At 40.6% G+C, this 26,803-nt stretch overlaps 1 protein-coding gene across 5 annotated transcripts in view; it reads right to left on the bottom strand.

Annotated features, from left to right (window-relative positions):
• KIF15 (kinesin family member 15) overlaps positions 1 to 26,803 on the bottom strand; it is a 78,559-nt gene that overhangs the window by 49,759 nt on the left and 1,997 nt on the right. For all 5 annotated transcript variants that reach the window (XR_015248438.1, XR_015248439.1, XM_086698463.1 and 2 more), the window contains exons 2-7: positions 20,327 to 20,369; positions 19,401 to 19,584; positions 16,812 to 16,888; positions 11,263 to 11,300; positions 9,182 to 9,279; positions 7,689 to 7,868 (exon numbers count right to left, since the gene is read on the bottom strand). Coding sequence is in view for 3 of the 5 variants with exons in the window: in XM_086698463.1 (XP_086554589.1) it covers positions 7,689 to 7,868; positions 9,182 to 9,279; positions 11,263 to 11,300; positions 16,812 to 16,888; positions 19,401 to 19,584; positions 20,327 to 20,369 (620 nt within the window). In the remaining 2 variants the exon portion in view is untranslated. The remainder of the gene's footprint in view (positions 1 to 7,688; positions 7,869 to 9,181; positions 9,280 to 11,262; positions 11,301 to 16,811; positions 16,889 to 19,400; positions 19,585 to 20,326; positions 20,370 to 26,803) is intronic.

A 26,803-nucleotide genomic window follows, 5' to 3' on the forward strand; every position in this document is an offset into this window, starting at 1 on the left:
AGACCTCCCTGATCCCTAAAGGCAAAGAGGATGCATGAAAGTCCAAACTGCAGGCTTTGGAATCAGATGGACATGAAGTCAAGCCCTGGTTCCACTATTTACTAGTGTAAGGTCTGGGCCAGGTGAACCTCTTCAAGGCTCAGTCCTGTATTTGTAAAATGGGAACATGGGCACCTACCCGACAAGGCAGAACATCACCAACGGAAATGAATGTGCTCACTAATCACCTTGGGATCGTGATAAAATTCACATTCTGATCAGTAGGTGTGAAGGCAAGGCCTGACATTCTGCATTTGTAACAAGCAACCCAGGCAATGCTAACAGTCTGAGAGCTACGTTTTTGAGTAGCATGGAAATAATATGTATAGGATAAAATGGGCGAATTAGCATCTTACATCAAAACGTAGATTAAAAAATTTAAACGAAATAACAGACACAAAACAAGTTAGCACAGTGCTTGGCACATACACTCAATAAATGGAGCTATTAGAATCCTATTAACCAGGCAAAGCATAAAATTGAAGCTATTGGTTTCTTTTACATTTTTTGGATAGTACTTTATGCTTATTTTTCACAACACTAAATACTGTATATAAATATTAGGTAAGTCATAATACATTCTTCATACAGCTGGAAAAAGAGAGACACAGACCCTCAAACATGGGACAAATTCTAAAATACTATTGTCTTAAACAAGCAAGGTACAAAGGCAGCACAAGATGCTATCATTTGTGCAACATATGGAGAAAAAGCAAACACAACTGTGTTTCTTTAAATCCTCATATAACGGGCAACTGGCTGGTTTAGTCAGAAGAACGTGCAAGTTTTGATCTTCGGGTCATGAGTTCAAGCCACACATTGGGTGTAGAGATTAAATTTAAAAAAAATTTTTTAGTAAATAAATCCTTATATAAAAACCAAATACAAACAAAAATCAAAAACAAAACCAAAAACTACTTGGTGAATGTTCATGGACTGGAAGACTTAATAGTGTCAAGAGGTTACTTCTCCCAAATGTAATCAACAGATCTAACACAATCCCACTCAAAATCCTAGCAGTGTTTTGTGCACAAACTGACAAGTCAATTCTATAGGTATGAAATTGCAAAGGACCAAGAATGACCAAAATAATTGTTTAAAAAAAAAAAAAAGCAGGGCGCCTGGGTGGCTCAGTCGGTTAAATGTCCGACTTCAGCCAGGTCACGATCTCGTGGTCCGTGAGTTCGAGCCCCGTGTCGGGCTCTGGGCGGATGGCTCAGAGCCTGGAGTCTGTTTCCGATTCTGTGTCTCCCTCTCTCTCTGCCCCTCCCCTGTTCATGCTCTGTCTCTCTCTGTCCCCCAAAAAATAAATAAACGTTGAAAAAAAAATTAAAAAAAAAAAAAAAGCTGGAAGATTTACTCTACTTGATTTCAAGACTTAACTATTCAGCAATAAGAAGCTACCAGAATCAAGAAAGTTTTATACTGGCAAGAAGAGATACCTAAATCAATTAAACAATACAGGTATAAATCCATACACATATAAATCACTGATTTTCATCAAAGGTGCAAAGGCAATTCAACGGGAAAAAAAATTGTTTTCAACAAACAGTGCTATATAATGGATCAAAAAAAAAAAGGCAACTCATAGAATGTACAATACTAAGGGTGAACTCTAATGTAAATCATAGGCTTTGGGTGATGATGATCATGTCGATATAGGTTTATCAAATGTAAAAAATGTACCACTCTGGTGAGGAATGTTTATAATAGGGGAGGTTACTATGCATTTGTGGGGACAGAAGGGTATATGGGAAATCACTCTACCTTCCCCTTACTTTTGCTGTGAACCTAACATGCTCTTCAAAACTGCAGTCTTGGGGTCACCTGGGGGCACCTAAAATGCTCTTCAAAACTGCAGCATCTGATTCTTGGTTTTGGCTCAGGTCAGGATCTTGTGGTTCATGGGTTCAAGCCCCACATCGGGCTAGATGCTAACAGTGCAGATCCTGCTTGGGATTCTCTCTCCCTCTCTTTGCCTCTCCCCTGCTTGTTCTCCAAAGTAAATGGATAAACTGGGGGCCACCTGGGTGGCTCAGTCGGTTAAGCATCCAACTTCGGCTCAGGTCAATGATCTCATGGTTAGTGAGTTCGAGCCCCATGTCAGGCTCTGTGCTGACCGCTCAGAGCCCGGAGCCTGCTTCAGATTCTGTGTCTCCCTCCCTATCTGCCCCTCCCGCGCGCTTGTTTTCTCTTTCTCTCTCTCAAAAATAAATAAAAACATTTTAAAAATAAAAATATATAAATGGATAAACTTAAAATAATCAAGAAAAAAAAGAATGTTTTTTTAAAAAGGAAAATACAGTTATGTGGTTTACAAGAAACACCTAAAACATTAACACAGAAAGATTGATGGCAAAACATATACCAGGCAAATTCTTTTTTTTTTTTTTAATTGTTTTTCCACTTTTGAGAGACAGAGACAGAGCATAAGCAGGGGAGAGACAGAGAGAGGGAGACACAGAATCTGAAGCAGGCTCCAGACTCTGAGCTGTCAGCACAGAGCCCGACATGGGCTCAAACCCACGATCCGTGAGATCATGACCCGAGCTGAGGTTGGCCACTTAACCAACTGAGCCATCCCGGTGCCCCTATACCAAGAAAATTCTAATCAAAACAATGAGAGGTACCTGAATATCAGACAAAAGAGATTTTTAAAGCAAAAAGTGTTAATATGAAAATATAGGGATACAGGGTCAAAAAAATATAGATTTAAATAAAAGGAAGTTATACTAACTCTACTGCTTACATATGCATCTAATAAAACATTCTCTTTATGTATATATATATGTGATAAAAACAATCAAGATGAAATCATTACAACCAACACCTTAGCTGGAGATTAATACATCTCCTTCAAGTACTGACAGATTATACAGAAAAAAATCTGAGTAAAAATACAGTATAAATCCTTGTATTCAAGGATATTCTTCTCATGAATACATTTATAAAACTGTCCACTGTATTAATTCATAAGTCGTTTCTCAATAAATCTCAAAGACCAAGCATCACAGAAGACCACCTTCTCTGATCACATTGCAATTAAGAATTAACATGAAAAATAAATTTTAAATTATCATAAATTTGGAATTTCAAATCACATTTCTTTTAAGTTTATTTATTTTGACAGACAGGGAGAGAAAGCACATTCCAAGCAGGCTCACCCTGTCAGCACAGAGCCCAACGTGGGGCTTGATCCCATGAACTGTGAGATCATGACATGAGCCGAAATCAAGAATCAGATGCTTAACGAAGAGAGATAGGTGATTCCTGTCAGAGCTGCTGGGATTGAGAGAGTATTTGGGACCGTGTCTGAGGGGAGAGACATCTTTGTAATGGGAATTCCCAAGTCTTGGAACAAATCCACATAGGTGTTTGGGTAGGAGATGTGTACCCTTGGGATATTGATGAAACCCAGTGTTTGATTATCTCTATCTAATGGCCTGTGTTTTAGCCTTTCTTCACCTCTCACCTGACTGGGTAATCTGAACCTCCCTCTCTCCCCCAATGAACTCTGACCTATAACCTCTGAGCATACCCCACAGGACTGGGCCCTCCTTAACCATCCATCTTGCTTCTAACCTATGTAAATTTCTGTAGTGGCTATCTTATGTGAGATACAATAAAAAAATTATTGTATACAGTTTCTATTAAATGTTATGAAAATGTTAAAAAAAAAAACAAAGAATGGGATGCTTAACTGAGCCACCCAGGTGTACCAAATTTTAATATCTTAATTGTCCTGTGGATCTAAGAACTGTTCCATTATAATTTCATTTTGACCCATGAATCACTGAGAAATGTGATCTGACGGGCACCTGGGTGGCTCAGTCAGTTAAGCATCCAACTCTTGAGTTCAGCTCAAGTCGTGATCTCACAGTTCGTGAGAACAAACCCCATGTTGGCTCCGTGCTGGGCATGGGGCCTGCTTGGGATTTTCTCTCTCTCTCTCTCTCTCTGCCTCTATCCCTATCCATCTCCCCAGATCGCATGCACATGCGCTTTCTCTCTCAGAAAAAAAAGATATTAAAACTTGTGTGAAATTTAAGCAATAAAGAGTAAACTTAGAGCATTAAATACTTACGTCACAAAAGAAAGGCCAGATAAGCTAAGCATCCAGCTTAAGAAGTTGGAAAAAAAGCAGGATGAGAAAGAAAAAAACGCAAGCCATATAAGCAAAATCAACTATGCAAAAAGAAAACAAAATAGGGGGCACCTGGGTGGCTCAATCACTTATGCATCCAACTCTTGGTTTCCGCTCACGTTGTGATCTCATGGTTTGTGACTTTGAGCCCTGCATCAGGCTCTGGGCTGGGAGCGTGGAGACTGCTTGGGATTCTCTCTCTCCCTCTCTGCCCCTCCCCTGCTTGTGCTCTCTCTCTTTCTCTCTCTCAAAATAAATAAATAAACATTTTAAAAAACTTTTAAAAAAAGAAAACAAAATTGTAGTTACAGCAAAGATTTTAAAGATGAGAATACTGGAAAAAACTTTTTGTCAATATATTTAAAAACTGAGAGGAGGGGCGCCTGGGTGGCGCAGTCGGTTAAGCATCCGACTTCAGCCAGGTCACGATCTCGTGGTCCGTGAGTTCGAGCCCCGTGTCAGGCTCTGGGCTGATGGCTCGGAGCCTGGAGCCTGTTTCCGATTCTGTGTCTCCCTCTCTCTCTGCCCCTCCCCCATTCATGCTATGTCTCTCTCTGTCCCAAAAATAAATAAACGTTGAAAAAAAAAATTTTTTTTTTAAATAAAAAAAAAAAAAAAAACTGAGAGGAGACTGAAATTTTCTAGGAATAAAAAGCGTCCCTGAACTTCTGACCCAAGAAGAGGTAAAACTGAAAAGCTCTATTACAGAATTTTCATTGGTAGCTAAAAATCTTCTCTCAGAACATAAGGCCCAGATGATTTGGGGAAACAAATGATTTTTATGAGCAAGTCTTTCCAATCATACAAACTTCCAAAAAAAGACAAAGGTGATAATAAAACAAACGAAAAAAAGTTAGGAAAATGGAAAATCACAGGTTGATCTCAATCTTTAACACTGAGGGAAAATCCTACACAAAATACTAACAAATGTAATCCAATATTCTATCATGTTAACATGTTAAATGTTAGCAAATGTTAACAAGATCATCTCAATAGAAGCAGGAAAAGCACCTAACAAATTTAACACACACTCTTCATCTCTGTAAGGCAGCAAGGTGGATTATAAAAGCGTTCTATAAAAATTAACTGCATTTCGGGGCGTCTGGGTGGCGCAGTCGGTTAAGCGTCCGACTTCAGCCGGGTCACGATCTTGCAGTCCGTGAGTTCGAGTTCGAGCCCCGCGTCAGGCTCTGGGCTGATGGCTCAGAGCCTGGAGCCTGTTTCCGATTCTGTGTCTCCCTCTCTCTCTGCCCCTCCCCCATTCATGCTCTGTCTCTCTCTGTCCCAAAAATAAATAAATGTTGAAAAAAAAAAAAATTAAAAAAAAAAAAATTAACTGCATTTCTATACACATGAAGCAAAATGCAATTTTTTTTTAAAAGTAGGCTTTACTCCCAGCATGGAGTCCAATGCAAGGCTTGAACTCACGATCCTGAGATCAAGATCTGAACTGAGATCAACACTCGAATGCTTAACTGACTGAGCCACCCAGGTGCCTTATAAAGTGCAATTTAAAAAACAGATTACCTTCTATAAGAGCAACAAAAAATATAAGGTATATTGGAAAAAAGTTAATAATTAGCTTACATAATTATTTTTTAGGTGAAAATATTATATTGCAAGACATTAAAGACCTAAATAAATGAAGAGATATATCATGTTCATGTATGGACTCAATATTGTAAAGATGCCAATCCCTCCAAACTGGTCTATAACTGCAATGTAATTACAATCAAAATTTTGGGGGGTATATATATATATATGTACACACACAAACACACACACACTGGGTCACATGTAAAACCTATTTCTTACTATGAGAGTCACAGTGTAAAATGTTTGAATCATGGGGCACCTGGGTGGCTTCAGTCGGTTAAATGTCCGACTCTTGATTTTGGCTCAAGTCATGATCTCAGGGTCGTGAGATTGAGCCCCGCGTCAGGCTCTGCACTGGGTGTAGAGCCTGCTTAAGATTCTCTATCTGCCCCTCCCTCTGCCTCTTTCCCGCTGTACATGCTCTCCCTCTCTCAAAAAGTAATGAATAAACAAACAGAATCTTAAAAAAAAAAAAAAAAAGTTTAAATCAGGAGGCTTGCTGAAGATGGAAGATTTTTTTTTTTTTAATTTTTCTTTTTTAACGTTTTATTTATTTTTGAAACAGGGAGAGACAGAGCATGAACAGGGGAGGGTCAAAGAGAGGGAGACACAGAATCTGAAACAGGCTCCAGACTCTGAGCGGTCAGCACAGAGCCCGACGCGGGGCTCGAACTCACGGACTGCGAGATCATGACCTGAGCTGAAGTCGGCCGCCCAATCGACTGAGCCACCCAGGTGCCCCGTGATGGAAGATTATTGAACTATAACTTTTTTAATTTTGTTTAACGTTTATTCATTTTTGAGAGACAGAGAAAGACACTGTGAGCAGGCAAGGGGCAGAGAGAGAGGGAGACACAGAACCCAAAGCAGGCTCCAGGCTCCCAGCTGTCAGCACAGAGCCCAACATGGGGCTCAAACCCAAGAACCACAAGATCATGACCTGAACTGAAGCCGGACACTTAACCAACTGAGCCATTCAGGTGCCCCGAACTATGATTTTTATACACACACAGATATTCATACAATGGATTGTATACAGCAGTGAAAATAAGTGAAATGCAACGTGGATAAATTTCGCAGACATCATTGATTTTAAAAAGCTACAGAAGGCTAAATATGCACAATTTATTAAAAGTCCAAAGTAGGCAAAACCAACCTTTTCAGAAATACACACATTTATGATTTAAAAGTACAAGGAAACGATCATGACATTCAGCATAGTGCTCATGTTTAGGGAGGAGCCAGGTACATGAGGCAGGAGAGGCATATAGATTGACAGGATAGTGTTGGTGATATCTGGGTCTTGATGGTCTAAGGTCCTCCAAGTTCATTTTGACATTAAGCTTAGTAACTTATATGCATTTGCCAGTATTTTGTATGTATCAAATATTACACAATAAAAATTTGTTTAAAATCAACTGGCCAGGTCAGACCCCATAAAAATGCGAGTATTTTGCAAATTCCCATCAAGAGGTTTGTTTGTCCTGAGGCGAGTGCTCAAAAGAGGTTGGCTTTTGACACCTAACAAGTAAACAAGGGTAGAAAATAAAGGGAAGAGAACAGCCAGCTGGTTTAAAAAGTAGCAATCCCAGAAGCTCCTCAAAAGCACAGCTTCTAGGAAGAATCACTAGAGATACAGACGTTAACAACGTCCTCCGGTGGCCTACAGGGTGCCTGACCAGAATGAACGGCACCTAAATAATGCAAAACCAAGAGGCTCAAAGTTCTATTTTAACTACAGGGGAGAGCTATATAAAACAGTCATATTCTTTTTTCTCCTCATGAACCTTCTGTGTCATGCCTTTACAAAATTATTTTTAGTAGCTCAATTCTTGCTTTTTTTTTGAGATCAAGGTGCTTTCACAACACATTACATTGCCTAAGGATCAAGCTGCTGAAGGGAGCGTACCTGATAGGCTTCAGCCGCTGAGGTCACCACCTGTTCCACTGCACCAACAACAAAGACTCCCTTCTTGATATGCTCCCTTAAGTACAGTCCGGCTGATGCAGAGTCCAGTAGGTCATAGATCTGCTCGTTGTAGATCTCAATAAAGGAACACTTGCAAAGGAAACTCTTTCCAGCTCCAGCCTGGAAAGAGAAGCCTCACTGAGATACATTCTTTGCATGAGTCCTCCCTCTCATGAGTGCTACCCTTTCAGTTGCTTCACAAGGCATGCATTTCCTACCATGTTGTCCTTTACACGATACAAGATCCCTAAAAGCCAAGTAAAAGTCCAGAGAACTAGTTTTGACACATCATTACATCTTAAGGCAGCATCAAACTGTGATCCCAGGAGGCCTAGGTCTCCAGAGGTGACTCATAAGCAAGACAAAGAGATGGAACTTAGGCGGTTCAGATGGGCAATTCCACCTTCTTAAACTGAGGTGAAACTGACATACACCATCATATTAGTTTCAGGTGTATAACATAATGATTCAATATTTATATATATTGAGAAATAATCACCACAGTAAGTCTGGTTAACATCCATCACCATACACAGTTACATATTTTTTTCCTTGCGATGAGAAGAACAATTCCATTTTTATCTGTCACATACTGGACTTGCTCATCAAGTTTTACCTGAAGCAAGTGTTATGTTCTTTAAAGACTGAAAATAATTTGTCTCAAAAGCCTCTCTATAGGATTTTTAGCCACAGAAACACATGGCGCTAAACCTACGTCACTGGCACCCAAGGTGCGTGTCTAACTGCAATTGTTAGGAATAGTTTCTGCACAGGGTAGTAATAATAAGTCAGTGTTATGTGTCAGTCTCCTTGGTACACACAGACTGGAACATGCAACACTAATGGCTCTTAAGCCTGGAATCTACCAAGCTAAAGAAGCACAATCATGAGAAAGGCCCAACTTGGGAGTCAATGGAACAGAGAAGCCCACATCACCAGGGTGATGGGGTCACACTGCATATGAAACCATCAAATTATCCTCAGGTGGTAGAAGGTGCTGCAAAGGAGGCAAGGATGGTTCCAGCACTCCTGGACATCCTGAGGAACTAGGGACACCTGTAGTCAAGTGTGAGCCTATGAGCAGTAGGTGATGGGGCTTAATGAATCTGTTTTCCTTAGTTAAAATTCTCTTTACACTTTCTCTCTTGCAAAATCTGAGAGCCTAAGAAGCACACATTCTTTTATCTTTTAATCTGAGTTCATGGATGATAAAAATTTTAGAAACTAAAAATTTTTAGAAAATTAATAACTCAGAATCCTTCATTTTTTCTTAAGAACTGAGAGGTTGTTTTTTTTCATGCCACACCAGGCTATCCACATTGCAGAGTACCACTTAGGACCGACCCTCCACGTGTTATGAGCTAATTACTAGCAGCTAACTGCTCAAAACTAGGTATTTCATAGAACCACTTTATTTTCATAGCAAGTTTTACCTTCTCTTTTTCACGATCAATCAAAGAAAACAAATATTCAAAACTTCGTGGGATTACTCCTCTCAGGTTATGAGAAAAATGATCAGATTCAGATGGTCCTGAAGAAAAATGTATAAAAACATATATATATATATATTCATTATCTTTATAACAAGAGTCCTTCAAAATGGCAATATTGAAAGGAAATTTATTCAGAAATAAGATGACATTGTACAATCAGTTTCTTATTTGTGCCCCTGAACAAGTTTTAGTCTGAGAGAAAAAACAGACCTTGCCCATCAACGGGACTGAAGGAAGGGCCCTCAATAGCCACTAATGCTAGCTACACCTGGAATATTATAAATGACCCTTGTAAACTGTACCTAAAATCAATCAATCAATCAATCAATCAATGTCAGAACTGCGTAAAGTAAATAAACAAAGAGGACAAAGAATATGAGTATGCAGATAATTTCATAACATTTTCCTGTTAAATAATATACGAAGATATTCAACATATTCTTTATGGTTACCTTCATCATCTCCTGCCTCATCTATGCCTTAGCTCCTCATCCTGCTTCCACTCACCCCCTCCCAGACTATTCCATTCAGCTGCCTGAGTAACCCTTTTAATTATGTATCATATCATGTAGTTCTTTAAAAAACAAAACAAAACAAAAAACCTCCAATGACTTCACATCGCACTCACAAAATACAAAATCCCAGCCAGGTCCCACATGAGCTGGCCTCAGAGTATAACTCCAACGTCCCTCCCTACAACCCCTTGGTCTGGAAAACTCCCCTCTAGCCCATGGGTCTTCTTGATGTTTGAACACTCTTGAGCAAGTTCCCAACTCAGAGCCTACAGCCTGGAAGATTCTTCTCCCAGAGAGTCTGTGGTTCCTTCTCATTTCACTCCGTAATTCTCTTTCTTACTATAACTCACAATTCAGAAACCATTAAAAAACAACAACCACCGAAATTCAACCACCAAAAAAAAAATTAAAAACTTTGGCAGAGGGAAAAACCTTAAATCAAAAGACAAATGAAAAAAACTAAAGAAAAATCTGTTATGTTGTACACAAAGGGCTAACCTATTTTACAAAAATCCCCGCAAATGAGTAGGAAAGAGATAAGCCAATTTTTTAAATGGGAAAAAAGCTCGAAGGGGCATTTTACAGAAAGGATATTCAAATGTCCAATAAACATATGAAAGATGCTCAGTTGTCAACAGACATCAGGGAATTGCAAACAAAAACACAATGAGATAATACTACACATACTCCAGAAAGGCTAAAACTTTAAAAACTGACAATACCAAGTATAGACAAGGACGTGGAGGCCCTAGAATTTCCATATCTATCAGGGCCATATAAATACTAAAGCTGATACACACGTAACTATGATCCAGCAATTCCACTCCTAGAGATGTACCCAACAGAAATGAACTTGAAAAGACACATACAAGATAAAGTGGCATAGCAGCATTATTCATATGGTCTAAAACTGGAGACAATCCAAATGTCTATCAACAGTAAAATGGAAAATGTGGCATATTCATACAATAACACATTATACAGGAACAGGATACAGGAACGGGATACAGCAATGGAACAAACTAGCACTACATGCAACAACATGAGCGACTCTTAGAAACTTAATGCTGAGAGGAAGAAGCCAGACACAAAAGAGCGCATACAGTACTCTCATCTGTAGATGTTTAAAAACAAGCAAAACTAATGATGATAGAAGTCAGAGTTATAGATACTTCAGGGGAAGGGGGTAAAGTAGTGACTGATTAGGAGTCTTGGTCTGGGTGGTAATTTTACAGATTTATAAGTATATAAAAAGTCATTAAACCCAATTCAAAAACTGTTTATTAAGCACCTACTCTGTGCTAAGCACAGACGGAACACAGCTGCAAACATGGACTTTGTTATCATGGAACTCCCAATTTGACATAAGCCTGGGAAATATCTCTAATTTTATGAGGTCAACATAGTATATAGAAAGCATGACTTCCCCCAAAATGTACTTGGTGCCTAGGTGCTGTCATTGCAGAGTAGATTAAGCCAGCAAATAATAAATTTTAATTCACTTACCCATCATCGTAAATGTTTTCCCTGAGCCAGTCTGTCCACTGTAAAAACAAATGTTTTATATGTTATTTTTCCACACAAAACTTAAAAGACTACCCTTCTACTTTAATAAGGTCTACCAATAGATCAATTTTCTCCACAAACATCGGGTGACTGGGTGGCTCAGTTGATTGAGCGTCTGACTCTTGATTTCGGCTCAGGTCATGATCTCATGGTTTGCAGGATACAGCTCCGCATGGGGCTCTGCCCTGACATCGTGAAGACTGCTTGGGATCCTCCTTCTCTGCCCCTCTCCCATGCGTGTGCGCGCATGCTCTCTCTCTCTCTCTCTCAAAATAAATAAATAAACATTAAAAAAATTTTCCCCGCAAAGATCTTATTTTCCTTCTTTTTTAAATTTTTTTTTTTCAACGTTTATTTATTTTTGGGACAGAGAGAGACAGAGCATGAACGGGGGAGGGGCAGAAAGAGAGGGAGACACAGAATCGGAAACAGGCTCCAGGCTCTGAGCCATCAGCCCAGAGCCCGACGCGGGGCTCGAACCCACGGACCGTGAGTCCGTGACCTGGCTGAAGTCGGATGCTTAACCGACTGCGCCACCCAGGCGCCCCTTTTTTTAAATTATATGAGGTAGAGACGCTTGGCTGGCTCAGTCAGTAGAGCATGCAACTCTTGATCTCAGGGTAGTTAAGTTTAAGCCCCACATTAGGTGCTGAGCTTACTTTTTAAAAAAATTATATTAGGGGGGCGCCTGGGTGGCGCAGTCGGTTGGTTAAGTGTCCGACTTCAGCCAGGTCACGATCTCGCGGTCCGTGAGTTCGAGCCCCGTGTCGGGCTCTGGGCTGATGGCTCAGAGCCTGGAGCCTGTTTCCGATTCTGTGTCTCCCTCTCTCTCTGCCCCTCCCCCGTTCATGCTCTGTCTCTCTCTGTCCCAAAATAAATAAACGTTGAAAAAAAAAAAATTAAAAAAAAAATTATATTAGGTAAAAAGTGAATGATTCATTTTTTTTCTCTCCTATTCTACCACCAAGAGCTACACTGTTAATTTTCTGGTATTCTTCAGGATTATACAAACATAGCCATCAGAGTTTTTGTTTAATTGTTTTTTTTTTTTTTTTAAGGGAGCTAGAATGCAGGAGCTGGGGACAGGGGCAGAGGGGGAGAGGGAGAGGGAGAGAGGGAGAGAGAGAGAGAGGGAGGGGGAGAGGGAGAGAGAGAGAGAGGGAGGGGGGGAGAGAGAGAGAGAGAGAGAGAGAGAGAGAGAGAGAGAGAGAGAGAGAGAGAGAATCTCAAGCAGGCTCCATGCTCAGCAAGGTGCCCAACACAGGGCTCAAACCCATGACCCTGGGATCATGAGCTGAGCCAAAGTCAAGAGTCAGACACTTAACAGACTGAGCCACCTAGGCGCCCCTCATTTACTTTTTATTTACAAAACTGAAATACTGCTCTGTGATCTGTTTTGTCCTTTAATTTTATCTCAGATATTTTTCTATGTAGTAAATAGAGATCTACTTCATTATTTTTAATACCTACATTGTATTCCATGAATGTATCATTTATTTAACCAGAACCAACTAGAATTTTGTTTTCAACTTTTTCTGTTCTAACAATTTAGCAATTCCTTTCCTAAATTATGCCTTTAAAGATACTTAAATGTCTTCATTTAAAAACAAAGCAATTTCAAAAACCCTTATGGTACAGGCCTGATTTTTGTGCGTAGTGTCACGTCTCCTCCATTACCCCAAGAAACAAGAGTAACAAAAACTGAAACTAAAAACGTTTATGTTAAAGATAGATGTCAATCAGGATGTCAAATGTCTTTAGTTTGGATTCACAGCCCAAATATTAAAGAAAAAATCTGAATCGACTTTTTGGTTAAATGTCCCCAAAAGATTAAAAAAAAGAAAAAACGGGGCACCTGGGTGGCTGTCAGTTAAGCATCCAACTTTCACTCATTTCTCTCCAAGTGTTTCTCATTTCTACCTTCTTCTACCAAAAGAAATTTTGGTTAAATTATTAATGAATATGTCACAAATTAAACATAATTAGTAGAACTGTAAGGTATTTAAAGATAACAGTTCTAAAGATAACACAGTCTCTGGCAATTGTGGCTCTATTTCCAATTCATTTTTTAACTTTACCACTCAAAATACTCTGTGGGGAAAAAAAAATATTCTCTTAAGACAAATGAGAAAATAGGCCTCTGCCTTACTGCTCCAGAGAAAACACTCAGCTCTCCTGAACACAGCTGAAAAGTAAGCATGAAAAGCAAAGGCAAACTTTCAAGTTAGTATATATGTGCATATGAGCCTAAAGTTCATACTTCTTAATGTGTTTTTTATTTTCTTGTGTTTTGACACAATTATAAACCAAGGGCACATGCACAAAAAGCATTAGATGCCCAAATATATTTTTAAAAATTTTTTAATGTTTATTTATTTTTGAGAAAGAGTGTGGGTGGGGCAGGGGCAGAGGCAGGGGCAGACAGAAAGGGAGACGCAGAATCCGAAGCAGGCTCCAGGCTCTCAGCTGTCAGCACAGAGCCCGACATGGGGCTCGAACCCACAAACCGCGAGACCGTGACCTGAGCTGAAGTTGGACGCTCAACCGAGCCATCCAACCGCCCCTCAAATGTATCAAATAATTCACTACATTCTATTAAAAAGCTCTAGTTCTAAATACAATTTGAAAGCCTACTGCTAAAAAAAATAATACACTACAAATATATGCCCATTAATCTATATATCCTATAAATCTGAAATGATACTAAAATTCACTTTGTACAAATGCCAAGGTCACAATGCCTTCTGGACTCCATCTCACATTCCACATTAAATCTATAGCAATATTTTAAGGCTGCCAAAATTTAGAAAGTTGAGGATCATGACTCACTTTAAATATACATATAGAAAACAATTTGGCAAGTTTCTCATAAGGTTAATCATAGACTTACCATATGACCCAGCAATTGCATGCCTACGTATTTACTCAAATGATTTGAAAACTTATGTTCACACAAAAACCAACATTCAAATGTTTGTAGCAATATATTCATAATCACTAAAAACTGGAAGCAACTAAGATATCCTTTCACGGGGAAATGGATAAACAAATGATGACAAATCCATACAGTAAAAAAAAAACTACTGAGAAATAAAAAAAAGTTATTTATGCCTGCAACAACACAGGCAAATCCTATAGGCATTTTTAATAAAAGAAGGAAGCCAGATCCAAAAGGCTACATATTGTGTGGTTCCATTCATATGACACTCTGGAAAAGGCAGAACTATAGGAACAGAAAATGTATTCGTGTACCCTGGATGTCAGGGGTTGAGGGAAGGGGGAGTGGCTGACTACAAGGGGGACAAAGAGGGGAAACTTTTAAGGTGAAGAAACGGTCCTTTTCAAACAAAATTGGCGGGGGGGGGGGGCACCTGGGTGGCTCAGTCAGTTGGGCATCCAACTTCAGCTCAGGTCATGATCTTGCAGTCCATGGGTTCAATCCCCACATCAAGCTCTGTGATGACAGCTCAGAGCCTGGAGCCTGCTTCGGATTCTGTATCTCCCTCTCTCTCCCTCTTTCTCTCTGTCCCTTCCCCACTCATGCTTTGTTACTCTGTCTCTCAAAAATGAATAAATGTTTAAAAAAAATTTTTTTTAATTTTTTTAATGTTTGTTTATTTTTGAGAGAGAGACAGACAGAGTGAGCAGGGGAGGGGCAGAGAGAGAGGGAGACACAGAATCTGAAGCAGGCTGCAGGCTCTGAGCAGTACAGAGCCTGACACGAGGCTTGAACCCATGAACGGTGAGATCACCACGAGATCATGACATGAGCTGAAGTCGGACGCTTAACCGACTGAGCCACCCAGACATCCCAGAAACAGTCATTTTCAGTGCCGGGGTAGTAAATACATGGCTCTCTACATTTATCAAAACACGATACAGCTGTATATCACAAAGGGTGAACTTTAAAGCATGCAAACTAAAAAACAAGCAAAACACATCAACTAGGATGTCAGCGGTCCCAGAATGGAATGCACATAACTACCTCACAAGTGTGTGACATTACACCAAAGTCAGTGGGCAGCAAAGGAGCTGACCTAAGTAACTTTAGAAAAGGAGGTTTTGACTGGAAATTATTAAGGCTTTAAAAAAAAAAAAAAAAGAGGGGTGCCTGAGTGGCTCAGTCGGTTAAGCATCCGACTCGTGGTTTTGGCTCAGAGCATGATCTCATAGTTCGTGAGTTCGAGCCCCACGTCAGGCTCCGCACTGACAGCACGGAGCCTGCCTGGGATTCTCTCTCTCCCTCTCTCTCTGCCCCTCCTCTGCTGTCTCTCAAAATAAATAAACCTAAAAAAAAATTTTTTTTAAAAAAAGAAAATGAACTGTACATAAACATTGTACTGTGTAAATTTGTTTCTCACAGGGATACAGGATAACGATTCTGAAAGTACTTCACATGTATACTGGGGCTGAACGAATCAGTAAAGGGATGATAGAAAGTGGCAGCCAGGTTTCTCAATGCCAGCAAGGGAAGTTACAGATAAACAAAGAAGGAAGGTTAGAATGAACCCATATGGATTCTAACCTCCTGGATTAGAGTCAGAGACATAAGCATGAACTCATGTTTAACTTAATATATATATATGCAAACGGATAGATACAGATACAATTACAGGTATGTCCACATACACGACTACTTATGTATACATATATTACCTAGCTGTCTACTGAGAAGGCCTAGAAGCAATGACACTCCAGTAGCAACAAACACACCTAGTGCCCACATCCTAGTTTCTGAATACCATTCTCCAATAAAAGGAACCAGGGCTCCTTGTCGAAATGGCTGATTCTAGCCCTAGGACAGGGAAAACACAGATGAGCCAGGAACAGCTTGTATTGTCATAAAGGAAGTGCTCAAGCAAAAGGACACAGAAACCAGCCTCAAACAGCTCCCAATGGCCAATCTAGGACAACATGAGCAACAAGATAAAAATAAGGTATTGGACTATAACCCAAAGTATAATCTAAAAAATGGGGGAGAAGAGACAAATCTTCCTCAGAAAAGAATTTCAAATAATATAAATACTCTTTTCTCCACAAGGTAGCGTTTAATCCCCCCCGCCACCCTCATTATCCAGGTGAGTCCAATCTAATCACATGAATTAGAGAACCTGTCCCAGCTGTAGTCAGAGGGACATGTGACTAAGGAAGCAGAGTTGGAAGGTTACATGTTGCTGGCTTTGAAAATAAAGGGGCCTGGAGCCAAGTAATATGAGTGGTCTCTAAAAGCTGGAAGAGGCAAGGAAATGAATGGAATTCTCCCTAGAGCCTCCAGAAAGGAACACAGCCCTGGACACTTATTTATTTTAGCTTATTTATTTTAGTGAGACAGCAAGACTCATGTCAGACTTGGACTTACAGGACTGAAAGACAATACATTTGTGTTGTTTCAAGCCACTAAGTTTGTGGTAATTCACGGTGTGGCCATAAGAAATGAACAGAAGCGCTCACTACTGCACCCTTGTGTAAGGACAGAGTCGGCAACTTACTATGCAAAGATGGTGCCATTATACCCGCTCATGCAAGACTCCACAATGCCCTTGGCCACAGTCGAGAACACGGATTCCTACAAATGTAAGCACCAAATATGTTAACATTTCATAAAAATGAATTCCTAAATTACATTCTAAAACATAACAATAAAAACAGTGTGCTTAGACTTTACAACACTTGTAATAAAAATTGTATCCAGTATTGAAAAAAAGCTAAAACATCTAAGATGATAAAACGTTAAACATAATTATGTCTACTAACCCCCTATACAACGCTAGATTTAAAACTCACATCTAGAGGGGCGCCTGGGTGGCACAGTCGGTTAAGCGTCCGACTTCAGCCAGGTCACGATCTCGCGGTCCGTGAGTTCGAGCCCCGCGTCAGGCTCTGGGCTGATGGCTCAGAGCCTGGAGCCTGTTTCCGATTCTGTGTCTCCCTCTCTCTCTGCCCCTCCCCCGTTCATGCTCTGTCTCTCTCTGTCCCAAAAATAAATAAACGTTGAAAAAAAAAAAAAATTAAAAAAAAAAAAAAAAACTCACATCTAGAATCCATACAGAATTTTGTCGGCACATTACATACAAATATCATATGGGTATTAGCATCAGATACATGGCCCTGTGTGTTCTTCAGTGCTTTTCCCACAAGTTTGTACTAAATAATCAATACCTGATTTTTTGCTTTCATTTTTACACACATAAGTAGATGCAATCTTATCAACAGTGCAAGAATTCTTAAACCTACACTAATACAGTAGCCATGAGCCACATGTAACTATTGAGCACCTGAAACATGGCTACTCCAACTTGAGATTTATTATAAGTATAAAATATACACCAGGTTTAGAAGACTGAGCATGAATAAAAAGAACGGAAAATACCTCATTAATAATTTGCTTTATATTGATAACATGTTGAAAAGATATTTTGGATATACTGGGTTAAATAAAATATAGGATTAAAATTAAGTCTGGGGCACCTGGGCGGCTCAGCCAGTTAAGCATCCAACTCCTAATTTCAGCTCAGGTCATGATCCCACAGTTGTGAGATCGAGCCCTGCATCAGGCTCCATGCTGGGCACAGAGCCTGCTTAAGATTCTCTCTCTCCCCCAGTCCCTCCAAAAGGAAGGAAGGAGGGAGGAAGGGAGAGAGGGAGGAAGAAAGGAAGGAAGGAAGAGTGAGTCTGCCTCTTTTTTTACTTGTTTTCAACATGACTACTAGAAAATTTAAAATTATATAGGTGGATAACTTTATATTTCCATTGACCAGCCATGTCCTAGATGAAAAAAAATCCAAAGATCCAAATGTCTCACTAAAAACATCCATGTGTATAAAGGAATAATCAAGATCTGTGATGTCTAATACACTAGTCATTAGCCATATGTGGCTATTAAATTCAAATTAATTAAAATTAAATAAAACTTAAAAGTCAAGTCCTTAGACGCACTAGCCACATTTCAAGTGCTCAACAGCCACATGCACTAGCATATCTGAGAAAATAAATTTTTAAAATTTTTTTATTTTTTTAAGTTTATTTATTTATTTTGAGAGAGAGAGAGAAGGAGAGAGAGAGAATCCCAAGCAGGTTCTGCACTGTCAGCATGGGGCCCCATGAAGGGCTCGAACTCACCAACCGTGAGATCATGACCTGAACCCAAATCAAGAGCTAGATGCCTAATCCACTGAGCCACCAGGCGCCCTCTAAATTTTAAATTTTATTCAATCTTAATACATTCAAACTTAAATAGCCACATATGGCTAGGGGCTACTGTAATGGACAGTGCAGATATAGAACATTTCCCTCATTACGGAAAGTTCTAATGGATGGTGCTGACTAGATCTTAACTAAACTGTCCTGAATTAGAAAACCAGTTACTGACATCATAGTAATCTTAAACCTGTTACTCTCTGCTATGGACTGAAGCAGAGTCTTCCCCAAAGTTCCCCCAAAGTTCCTGTGTTGAAACCCTCATCCCCAGCGCCATGGTTTTTGGACTTGGGGCTTTGGGGAGGTAATCAGACCATGAGGGTGGAGCACTAGTGAGGCGAGTAGTACCCTTCTAAGAAGAGACACAAGAGAATTGCTTTTTCTCTCTCTCCACAGTGAAAAGGCAGCTGTCTAAAAGCCAGCAAGCAGGTCCTTACCAGACACTAGATCTCCTGGCCTGGATCTTAGAATTCCCATCCCCAGAACAGTGAGAAATAAATGTTTGCTGTTTAAGCCCCCCTGTTTTTGAGATTTCTGTCACAGCGGCCACAACTAAGATACTCTCCCTAAACTAGGAAGCTGAACCATACTTATTGTCAATCACCCAAGTGGCTCTGAAAAATACACCTCCACTAACCCCCATCACTGGATGGTGAGAGAAAAGTAAAGCAGGCTGATCATTCTGGTACAAAGTTGGATGAAGGAAAAAAAAAACTAATAAAATTAAATTTAAAATATTTTAAAATCGATTACATCTAAAATATCTAATGTTTGAGCTTCCTTATCTGAGATCTATCAAACTAAAGAGACCAGAAATGAAATCCTCACAAATCATAGAGTCTTATCCAAGAGGAAAGCGAAGTTTCCAAAATTATCATTACCTGAGTGGTGTGCATGTCTGCAACATGATCAAATGTGAAGGTCTTGGGCTCAGGGTTGGAGTGCAGCCGGAGAGTGGTAGAGGAGAGCACAGACAAACATAAGTTTTGCTCTCCATCAGCTGATCCAGAACCTTCTGTAGGTGGACGGATTCGCACAAAAACTTTGATGGCATCACCTTCATTACTAAAGACAAGAAATGTACCAGCCTAAGTTTACTGGAGAAAACTAAAAAAGGACCTGAGTCCCATACTGCCTGTAATGTTTCCATACTGAGATTCCCCAACAAAGCCCCCAACCTACTCACTTACATTCACCTCTTCTAGAAGTGTCGCACGTGACTCACACCCTTTACTGATTTGCTTCACGATACTCATCATCACAAGCTTTTACGTGAAATCAACTCAAAGGAAGTTGATTCCACGGAGCTCTAAGCATTGCTTGTCTCTGATTTCCCTCTTAACAGCCATAATAAAATAGTCACCCCAAGGGAGAATTATGTTACTGATTCCATCTTTTAGCCTGGAAGGTAAGAGGATGGAGGGAGAGTTGGGGAAGAAGTGTGATGTTTCCAGATTTCCAGGTAGCTAAGAACTGAGCTTTATGCTGAAACAAGTATCCCTTACTTTGTTAAATGTTCTAAGAATGCTACATCCGCATGGGTGGGGTACCCGAGTGCCTGATTGTTGATTTCGGCTCAGGTTATGATCTCACAGTTCGTGGGATGGAGCCCCACATCAGGCTCCTCACTGACAGCACAGAGCCTGCTTGGGATTCTCTCTCTCTCCCTCTCCCTCTCTCTCTCTCTTTCTCCCCTCCCCTTCTCACATGCTCCCCCCACCTTCTCTCAAAAATAAAAAAATAAACTTAAAAAAAATATATTACATCCCTAATTCTTTTGGTCTCAGTGACAAGATTTTTTTCTTACCTTGGTTGGTTAGACTGACAGTTTGTCACATTGCGTAACTCAGCTAGAAAAACAGACAAGAAGTTATTACAGGCATTTAAAATTGCAATACAGGGGCACCTGGGTGGCTCAGTTGTTTGGGTGATGGACTCTCGATTTTGGCTCAGGTCATGATCCCAGGGTCGTAGGATCGAGCCCTGCATGGGGCTTGGCACTGAGCATGGACCCTGGTTGGAATTCTCTCTCTCTGTCCACATTCCCTGCCCCCACTCACGTTCTCTCTCCCAAAATAAATAAATAGACTTTAAAAAATTGCAATGTAAAATCCCATCCTTTTAAAAAAATATTTATTTTGAGGGGGGTGCACATGAGTGGGGGAGGTGCAAAGAAAGAGGGAGAGAGAATCCCAAGCAGACTCTGTGCTGTCAGCACAGGGCTCGAACTTACGAACCCCGAAATCATGACCTGAGCTGAAATCAAGAATTGGCCACTTAAAGGGCACGTGGGTAGCTCAGTTGGTTAAGCGTCCAACTTCGGCTCAGGTCATGATCTCTCGGTCTGTGCGTTTGAGCCCCTTATCGGGCTCTGCGCTGACAGCTCAGAGACTAGAGCTGCTTCAGATTCTGTGTCTCCCGCTCTCTCTTCCCCTCCCCCACTCACACTGTCTCTCTTTCTTTCTTTCTCAAAAATAAACATTAAAAATTAAAAAAAAAAAAACTGGCTGCTTAACCAACTGAGCCACCCAGGTGCCCCTAAAAATCCAATTCTTATCTACCCTACTCTTCTATTGCTAACACTCCTCAGTCTCCTTGGCTCCTTGACCTTTTGACAGTGAGGCATTCTAGGGCTTAGGTCTCAATCTTCCTTCTCTTCTTTCCACACCCACTCCATTGGTGAGGACATCCAGGCTCATGGTTCTAAATGCTAAGTATGTGTCGATGAGTCCCAAATGTAAACCTTCTCCCTGGACCACTCTTTTGAGCAACAGACTCTCACATCCAACTGCCAACCTGACATCTCCAGCTGGAGGCCCAATTGGCAATGTCTCAAATTTAAAATGTCCAAAACTGAATTTCTGATCACCCCACCCCTACCCCAAACATGCTTCTCCACCTTGATTAATGACAACTCCATCTTTCAGTTGCTCAGGCCGAAAACCCTGGAGTTATCCCTCACCCCTTTCTTTCTCACGCTTCATATCCAACCTGTTAGCCAATCTCTGGCTCTACCTTCAAAATTCATCAAGAATCCTACAACTTCTGGTTAAATCCACTGCTATGACCACCATGAAATCAAGCCAGCAACATCACCTATTTGAGCTATTACAACAGTGTCTCTGTTTGTCTTTCTCTCACTCTCTCATTCTCCCAATTGCCACCTATTTTCAACCTAGCAGGGAGAATTATTCTGCTAAAAAAGAAGCCAGAGATCAACTTCCAGCATGACTGCAAGAGGAACTATACTGACCCACTGTCCAGTGAAACTGGTAAAATAAAAAAATAAAAGCCACTTAAAGCCTCTAGAAACAGCCATAAAGGCAAACAGCAAATGAAAAAACATCTAGTCAAGATCACTGGAAACTTCACAAGAGAAGTGAGCGTCTATTGAACCAAGATGGCTCCCTCCCTCCCAGCTCAACAAGTTGGGAGTCTCCACTCCAGACTTTGCAGCTAAGAACACAGGGATCCTCCTCCCCCCACTCAGTTCCTACTTGGAGGGCTTTCTTCCCAGGAGCAGGTTACCAATTTCTCATCCAGCCTCCAGCCAGCTGCTAAGGCTAAATCCCAGGTAAGTATGACTGAGAGGTGGGGGTTCCCTTCTTCCACCCAGCCTCCACTTGTGGAACGAGGCTCTACCTTGGACATAGTGTGCTGAGAACACTGGGGCCCTGACGACCCTTATTCTGGCTGGTGAGACAGTGTTTCTCCACTAGGAGAGGCAAGTCAAGAGGACCCCAGGCTGCTGGGTGGGCCCGCACACAAGCTCGCGCGCGCGCACACACACGCGTGCGCGCGCACACACACACACACACACCCCCTCCTATTCCCAACAAACACTCAGCAACTAGACCAGAGGTGTCACTCTGAAAGAACACTGTTGTTGTTCTCACCCCCAGCTCCAGAGCCTATGATGAGACATTTTGCCTCAGAGGAGAGACAGACCACAAAGACATAGTTCCAAAGGAGCTGACTTCATTTCCAACAAAGCAAGGAGAAGTTCAAGCCCAATGGCACACTCAAGAACAGTGAAGGTTGTGGGGAGAAGCAATTAGGAGGAGATTCAATATTCAAACAAAACTTGCAGGCCTATTAATTTGCAGGTGAGAACTGGGACCTAAGACAGCTGGAAGCGGCTTTACCGGGATGAGAACAAATATCAAACACAGACCTCAGAAACTTTTCCTTCAAAAGGGCAAGAATCTAATTGGACTGATTTATAAGGCAATATTCCAGGCATTGTTGGAAAACAACAGGGCAATCAGCTGGTATTCCTGAAGTTTAAGAGCTACATGTGGTCAGGGAAAGAGAGAGAGATCCCCACCAAAACCACCAAAAGTCATCAGGGTGACTGTGGGCATACCCAAAGCTGGACTTCTCTGAGGAGCAACATCAAAAGCTTAACGTTGGGAGGGAAACAAATGTCACTACAGCAATCCAGCCAGTTATTAAACAAACAGGCAAATAACCACCCCCAGAGGGCGTGTATCCAAAGTTGCTATAAATTTATTATCTAAGATGTTAAGTATCCAACAACAACAAAAAAAAAATGACAAGGCATTCAAAGAAACAGGAAAGGATGACCCATAAACTATGAAAAACAAAAAAGAAAAAAAAAGCTGGCAAGAGAAATTGCCTATGACAGCATCTAGATGTTGGGAGACCTCAAAGTCACCATTATAAACATGTTCACATTACTGAAGAAAATCATAATTAAAGGGTTAAAGGAATGATGACAATGCCCCATCAAATAGAGAATAGTAATAGAAATTATTCTGAAAAACTGAAACTCTGAAGTCCAAAAAGTACAATAACTGAAATAAAAACTCACTAGAAGGGCTCAACAGTATATGTGAACTGGTAGAAGAAAAAATAAGCAAACTCAAAGACAGATCAACAGAGATTATACAAGCCAAAGAACAAACAGATGAAGGAAAGTGAAGCAAGCCTCAGAAAAATGTGGGACACCATTCAGCACACCAACATAGGTGTAATGGGGAGTACCAGAAGGAGAGAAAAGCTAAATAGCGGGGAAAATTTTCAAAGTATTTTAAAGCCAAAGACTTCTCAAACTCATTGAAAAAACAACATATACCTCCAGGAGGTTCAATGAATTCCAAACAGGATAAACACAGTGATCCACAAACAGACACATTATCGTAAAAATGGTGAAGGCCAAAGAGAAGGAGAAAATCTTGAAAGCAGCAAGAGAAAAACAACTTGTTACTTACAAGCGAACCCAGTTACATTACCAGCTGACGTCTCAACATAACCGATGGAGGCCAGAAGGCATCTCAGAGAGAATTTGCTGCTAGCAGACCCATCTTTCAAGAGATGGTAAAGGTGGGGAGCCTGGGTGGCTCAGATGGTTAAGTGTCCCACTCCTGGTTTCAGTTCATGTCATGATCTCACGGTTCTTGGGTCACAGTTCTAAATGCTAAGTGTATGTTGAAGAGTCCCAAATTTAAACCTTCTCCCTGGACCACTCTCTTGAGCACCAGATTCTCACATCTAACTGCCTACCTGACATATCCACGTCAATATCAAAAAAAAAAAAGGGGGGTGAGAGGGAATAGAACTACATAGGAGTAAGGTTTATATCATTGGAATTAAGCTAGTATAAACCCAAAGCTAATTCTGATAAAATTTGCATGTTAGGGGCACCTGGGGGGCTCAGTCAGTTAAACATCCAACTCTTGATCCTCACTCAGTACTTGATCTCACGGTGGTGAGTTCAAGGCCTGCATTGGGCTCCACATTGGGCATGAAGCCTACCTTAAATTAATTAGAATGTTAGGATATGCATTTAAACTTTTAAAAAGCTTTAAAAAAAAAGCAGTAAAGGAAGAACAGAGGAACATAAAAGATGTGAGCTGCATAGAAAACAAGAAGTAAAATGGCAGATGTAAATCCAACTGTATCAATAACATGCCAATGGATTAAATAACCCAGTTAAAAGGCAGAGACTGTCAGACTAATGAAAACATGCTCCAACTATATACTATCTACAGCAAACACACTTTAGATTCAAAGATAAAAATACACTGAAAGTAAAAGAATTAAAAACGGTATCTCACCTAAATCAAAATTGGACAAAACAACAACAAATGTTGAGAAAAAGATAAATGAGATAAAGAGGGACATTTTATAGGGGCAGCAGGGTGGCTCAGTTGGTTAAGCATCTGACTTTTCAGCTCAGGCCATGATCTCGCGGTTCGTGAGTTCCAGCCCCGCATGGGGCTCTGTGCTGACATCTCAGAGCCTGCAGCCTGCTTCAGATTCTGTCTCCCTCTCTCTCTGCCCCTCCCTGCTCGCACTCTGTCTCTCTCTCAAAAACAAGACATTAAAAAAAAAAATTTTAAAGAGGGACATTTTATAATGATACAAAGGTCAATCCCTCAGGATAATACAAATACAAACATATATTCACCTAATATCAGATCACCAAAATACACAAAGTGAAAACTGACAGAAGAGTAGGGAGAAATAGAGAATTCAACAATAACAGCTGGAGATTTCAATACGCCACTCTGAATAATGAAGAAAAGAGTAGATGTTACTTAGGGCTGGGGGTTGGGGGATAAGGAGGTGGGAAGGGTGAGGACTGAAGATATGAGATTTCTTTGAGGTGACCAAAATGTCCTAATGGACGATGCTGATAGTTCCACATTATCTGTGAATATACTAAAAACCGTTTTACACTTTATATGTGCGGATTGTATTGTATCTGACTTACATCTCAAACTGTTAAAAAAAAAAGTCAGACATCAGTACTAAATGCAATGAAGGATCTGGTTCTAGAGAAAAACTATGAAAGTAGATTATTGGACAATGGATAAAAGTAAGATACGGACTGTGGATTAGACAAGAGTGCTATATCAATGTAAACTTTCTTGATAACTGCAATGTGATTAGTCAACAGAATATACCTGTTTTTAGAAATCACTCACTGATAAGTATACATATTTGCTCACTGGTAAAGGTATATCATGTCCCCATTTTACTCTCAAATGGCTCATAAAAAAATATGTATACATACACACACACACACACACACACAACACACAATTGGGAGGGTAAGAGAGGAGGGAGAAAGAATGATAAAGCAGATGTGGCAAAATGGAAAGTGGTCACTATGGGTAAAGAATATTATGCAAGATTTCTTTGTACTACTCTCACAATTTTTCCATAAATTATAGCAAAAGTAAAAGTTATTTTTTATTATTTTTTCTTTTTTTTTAAAGCTGCTATTCTTGTGGATGTCTTTTTTTTTTTTTAATGTTTATTTATTTTGAGAGAGAGACAGAGGATGAGTTGGGGAAGAGGAGAGAGAAAGGGAAACACAGAATACGAAGCACACTCCAGGTTCTGAGCTGTCGGCACAGAGCCTGACGGGGGTCTCGAACCCACAAACCATGAGATCATGACCTAAGCCGAAGTCAAACACCTAACTGACAGAGCCACCCAAGAGCCTCTAAAAGTTATTTTTTAGGGGCGCCTGGGTGTCTCCATCGGTTGAGCATCCAACGGGCTCAGGTCATGATCTCACATTTTGTGGGCTTGAGCCCCGTGTCGGGCTCTGTGTTGACAGCTCAGAGCCTGGAAGTTGCTTCAGATTCTGTGTCTCCCTCTCTCTCTGCCCCTCCTCCACTCTCTCTCTCTCCCCCTCAAAAATAAATACAACATTAAAAAAAAGTAAAAACAGGGGCGCCTGGGGGCTCAGTCGGTTAAGCGTCCGACTTCGGCTCAGGTCATGATCTCACAGTCCGTGAGTTCGAGCCCCGCGTCGGGCTCTGTGCTGACAGCTCAGAGCCTGGAGCCTGCTTCCCGTTCTGTGTCTCCCTCTCTCTCTGACCCTCCCCTGTTCATGCTCTGTCTCTCTCTGTCTCAAAAATAAATAAACGTTAAGAAAAAAAAATAAAAATAAATAAAAAGTAAAAACAAAAATACAAAACTCTGCAGTGGTTGTCCATCTCAGTCGGAGTAGGCAAAGTTCTTAAAACAGCCTACAGGACCGGACATGATCTAGGGCCCCTGCCTCCCCCGTCACCACCTCCACAACTCATTTCCTATTACACTCCTTGCTCCAGTACAACCAAACTAGATTTCTTGTTATTTCTAGAACATGCCACCCTTTGGGACCTTTACACGTATTGTACCTTCTGCCTGTAACATTTTGGGGGGGATTTACTCAAGTATTGTCTTCTCAAGTACTGACTTTGGGGATTTACTCAAGTATTTACTCAAGTATGGGTCAAGTATTCCATGACCTTGAATTATG

Source organism: Puma concolor, chromosome A2 (genome assembly GCF_028749965.1).
Source record: "Puma concolor isolate L17-30 chromosome A2, mPumCon1.1.hap2, whole genome shotgun sequence".
Lineage (NCBI taxonomy): Eukaryota > Metazoa > Chordata > Mammalia > Carnivora > Felidae > Puma > Puma concolor.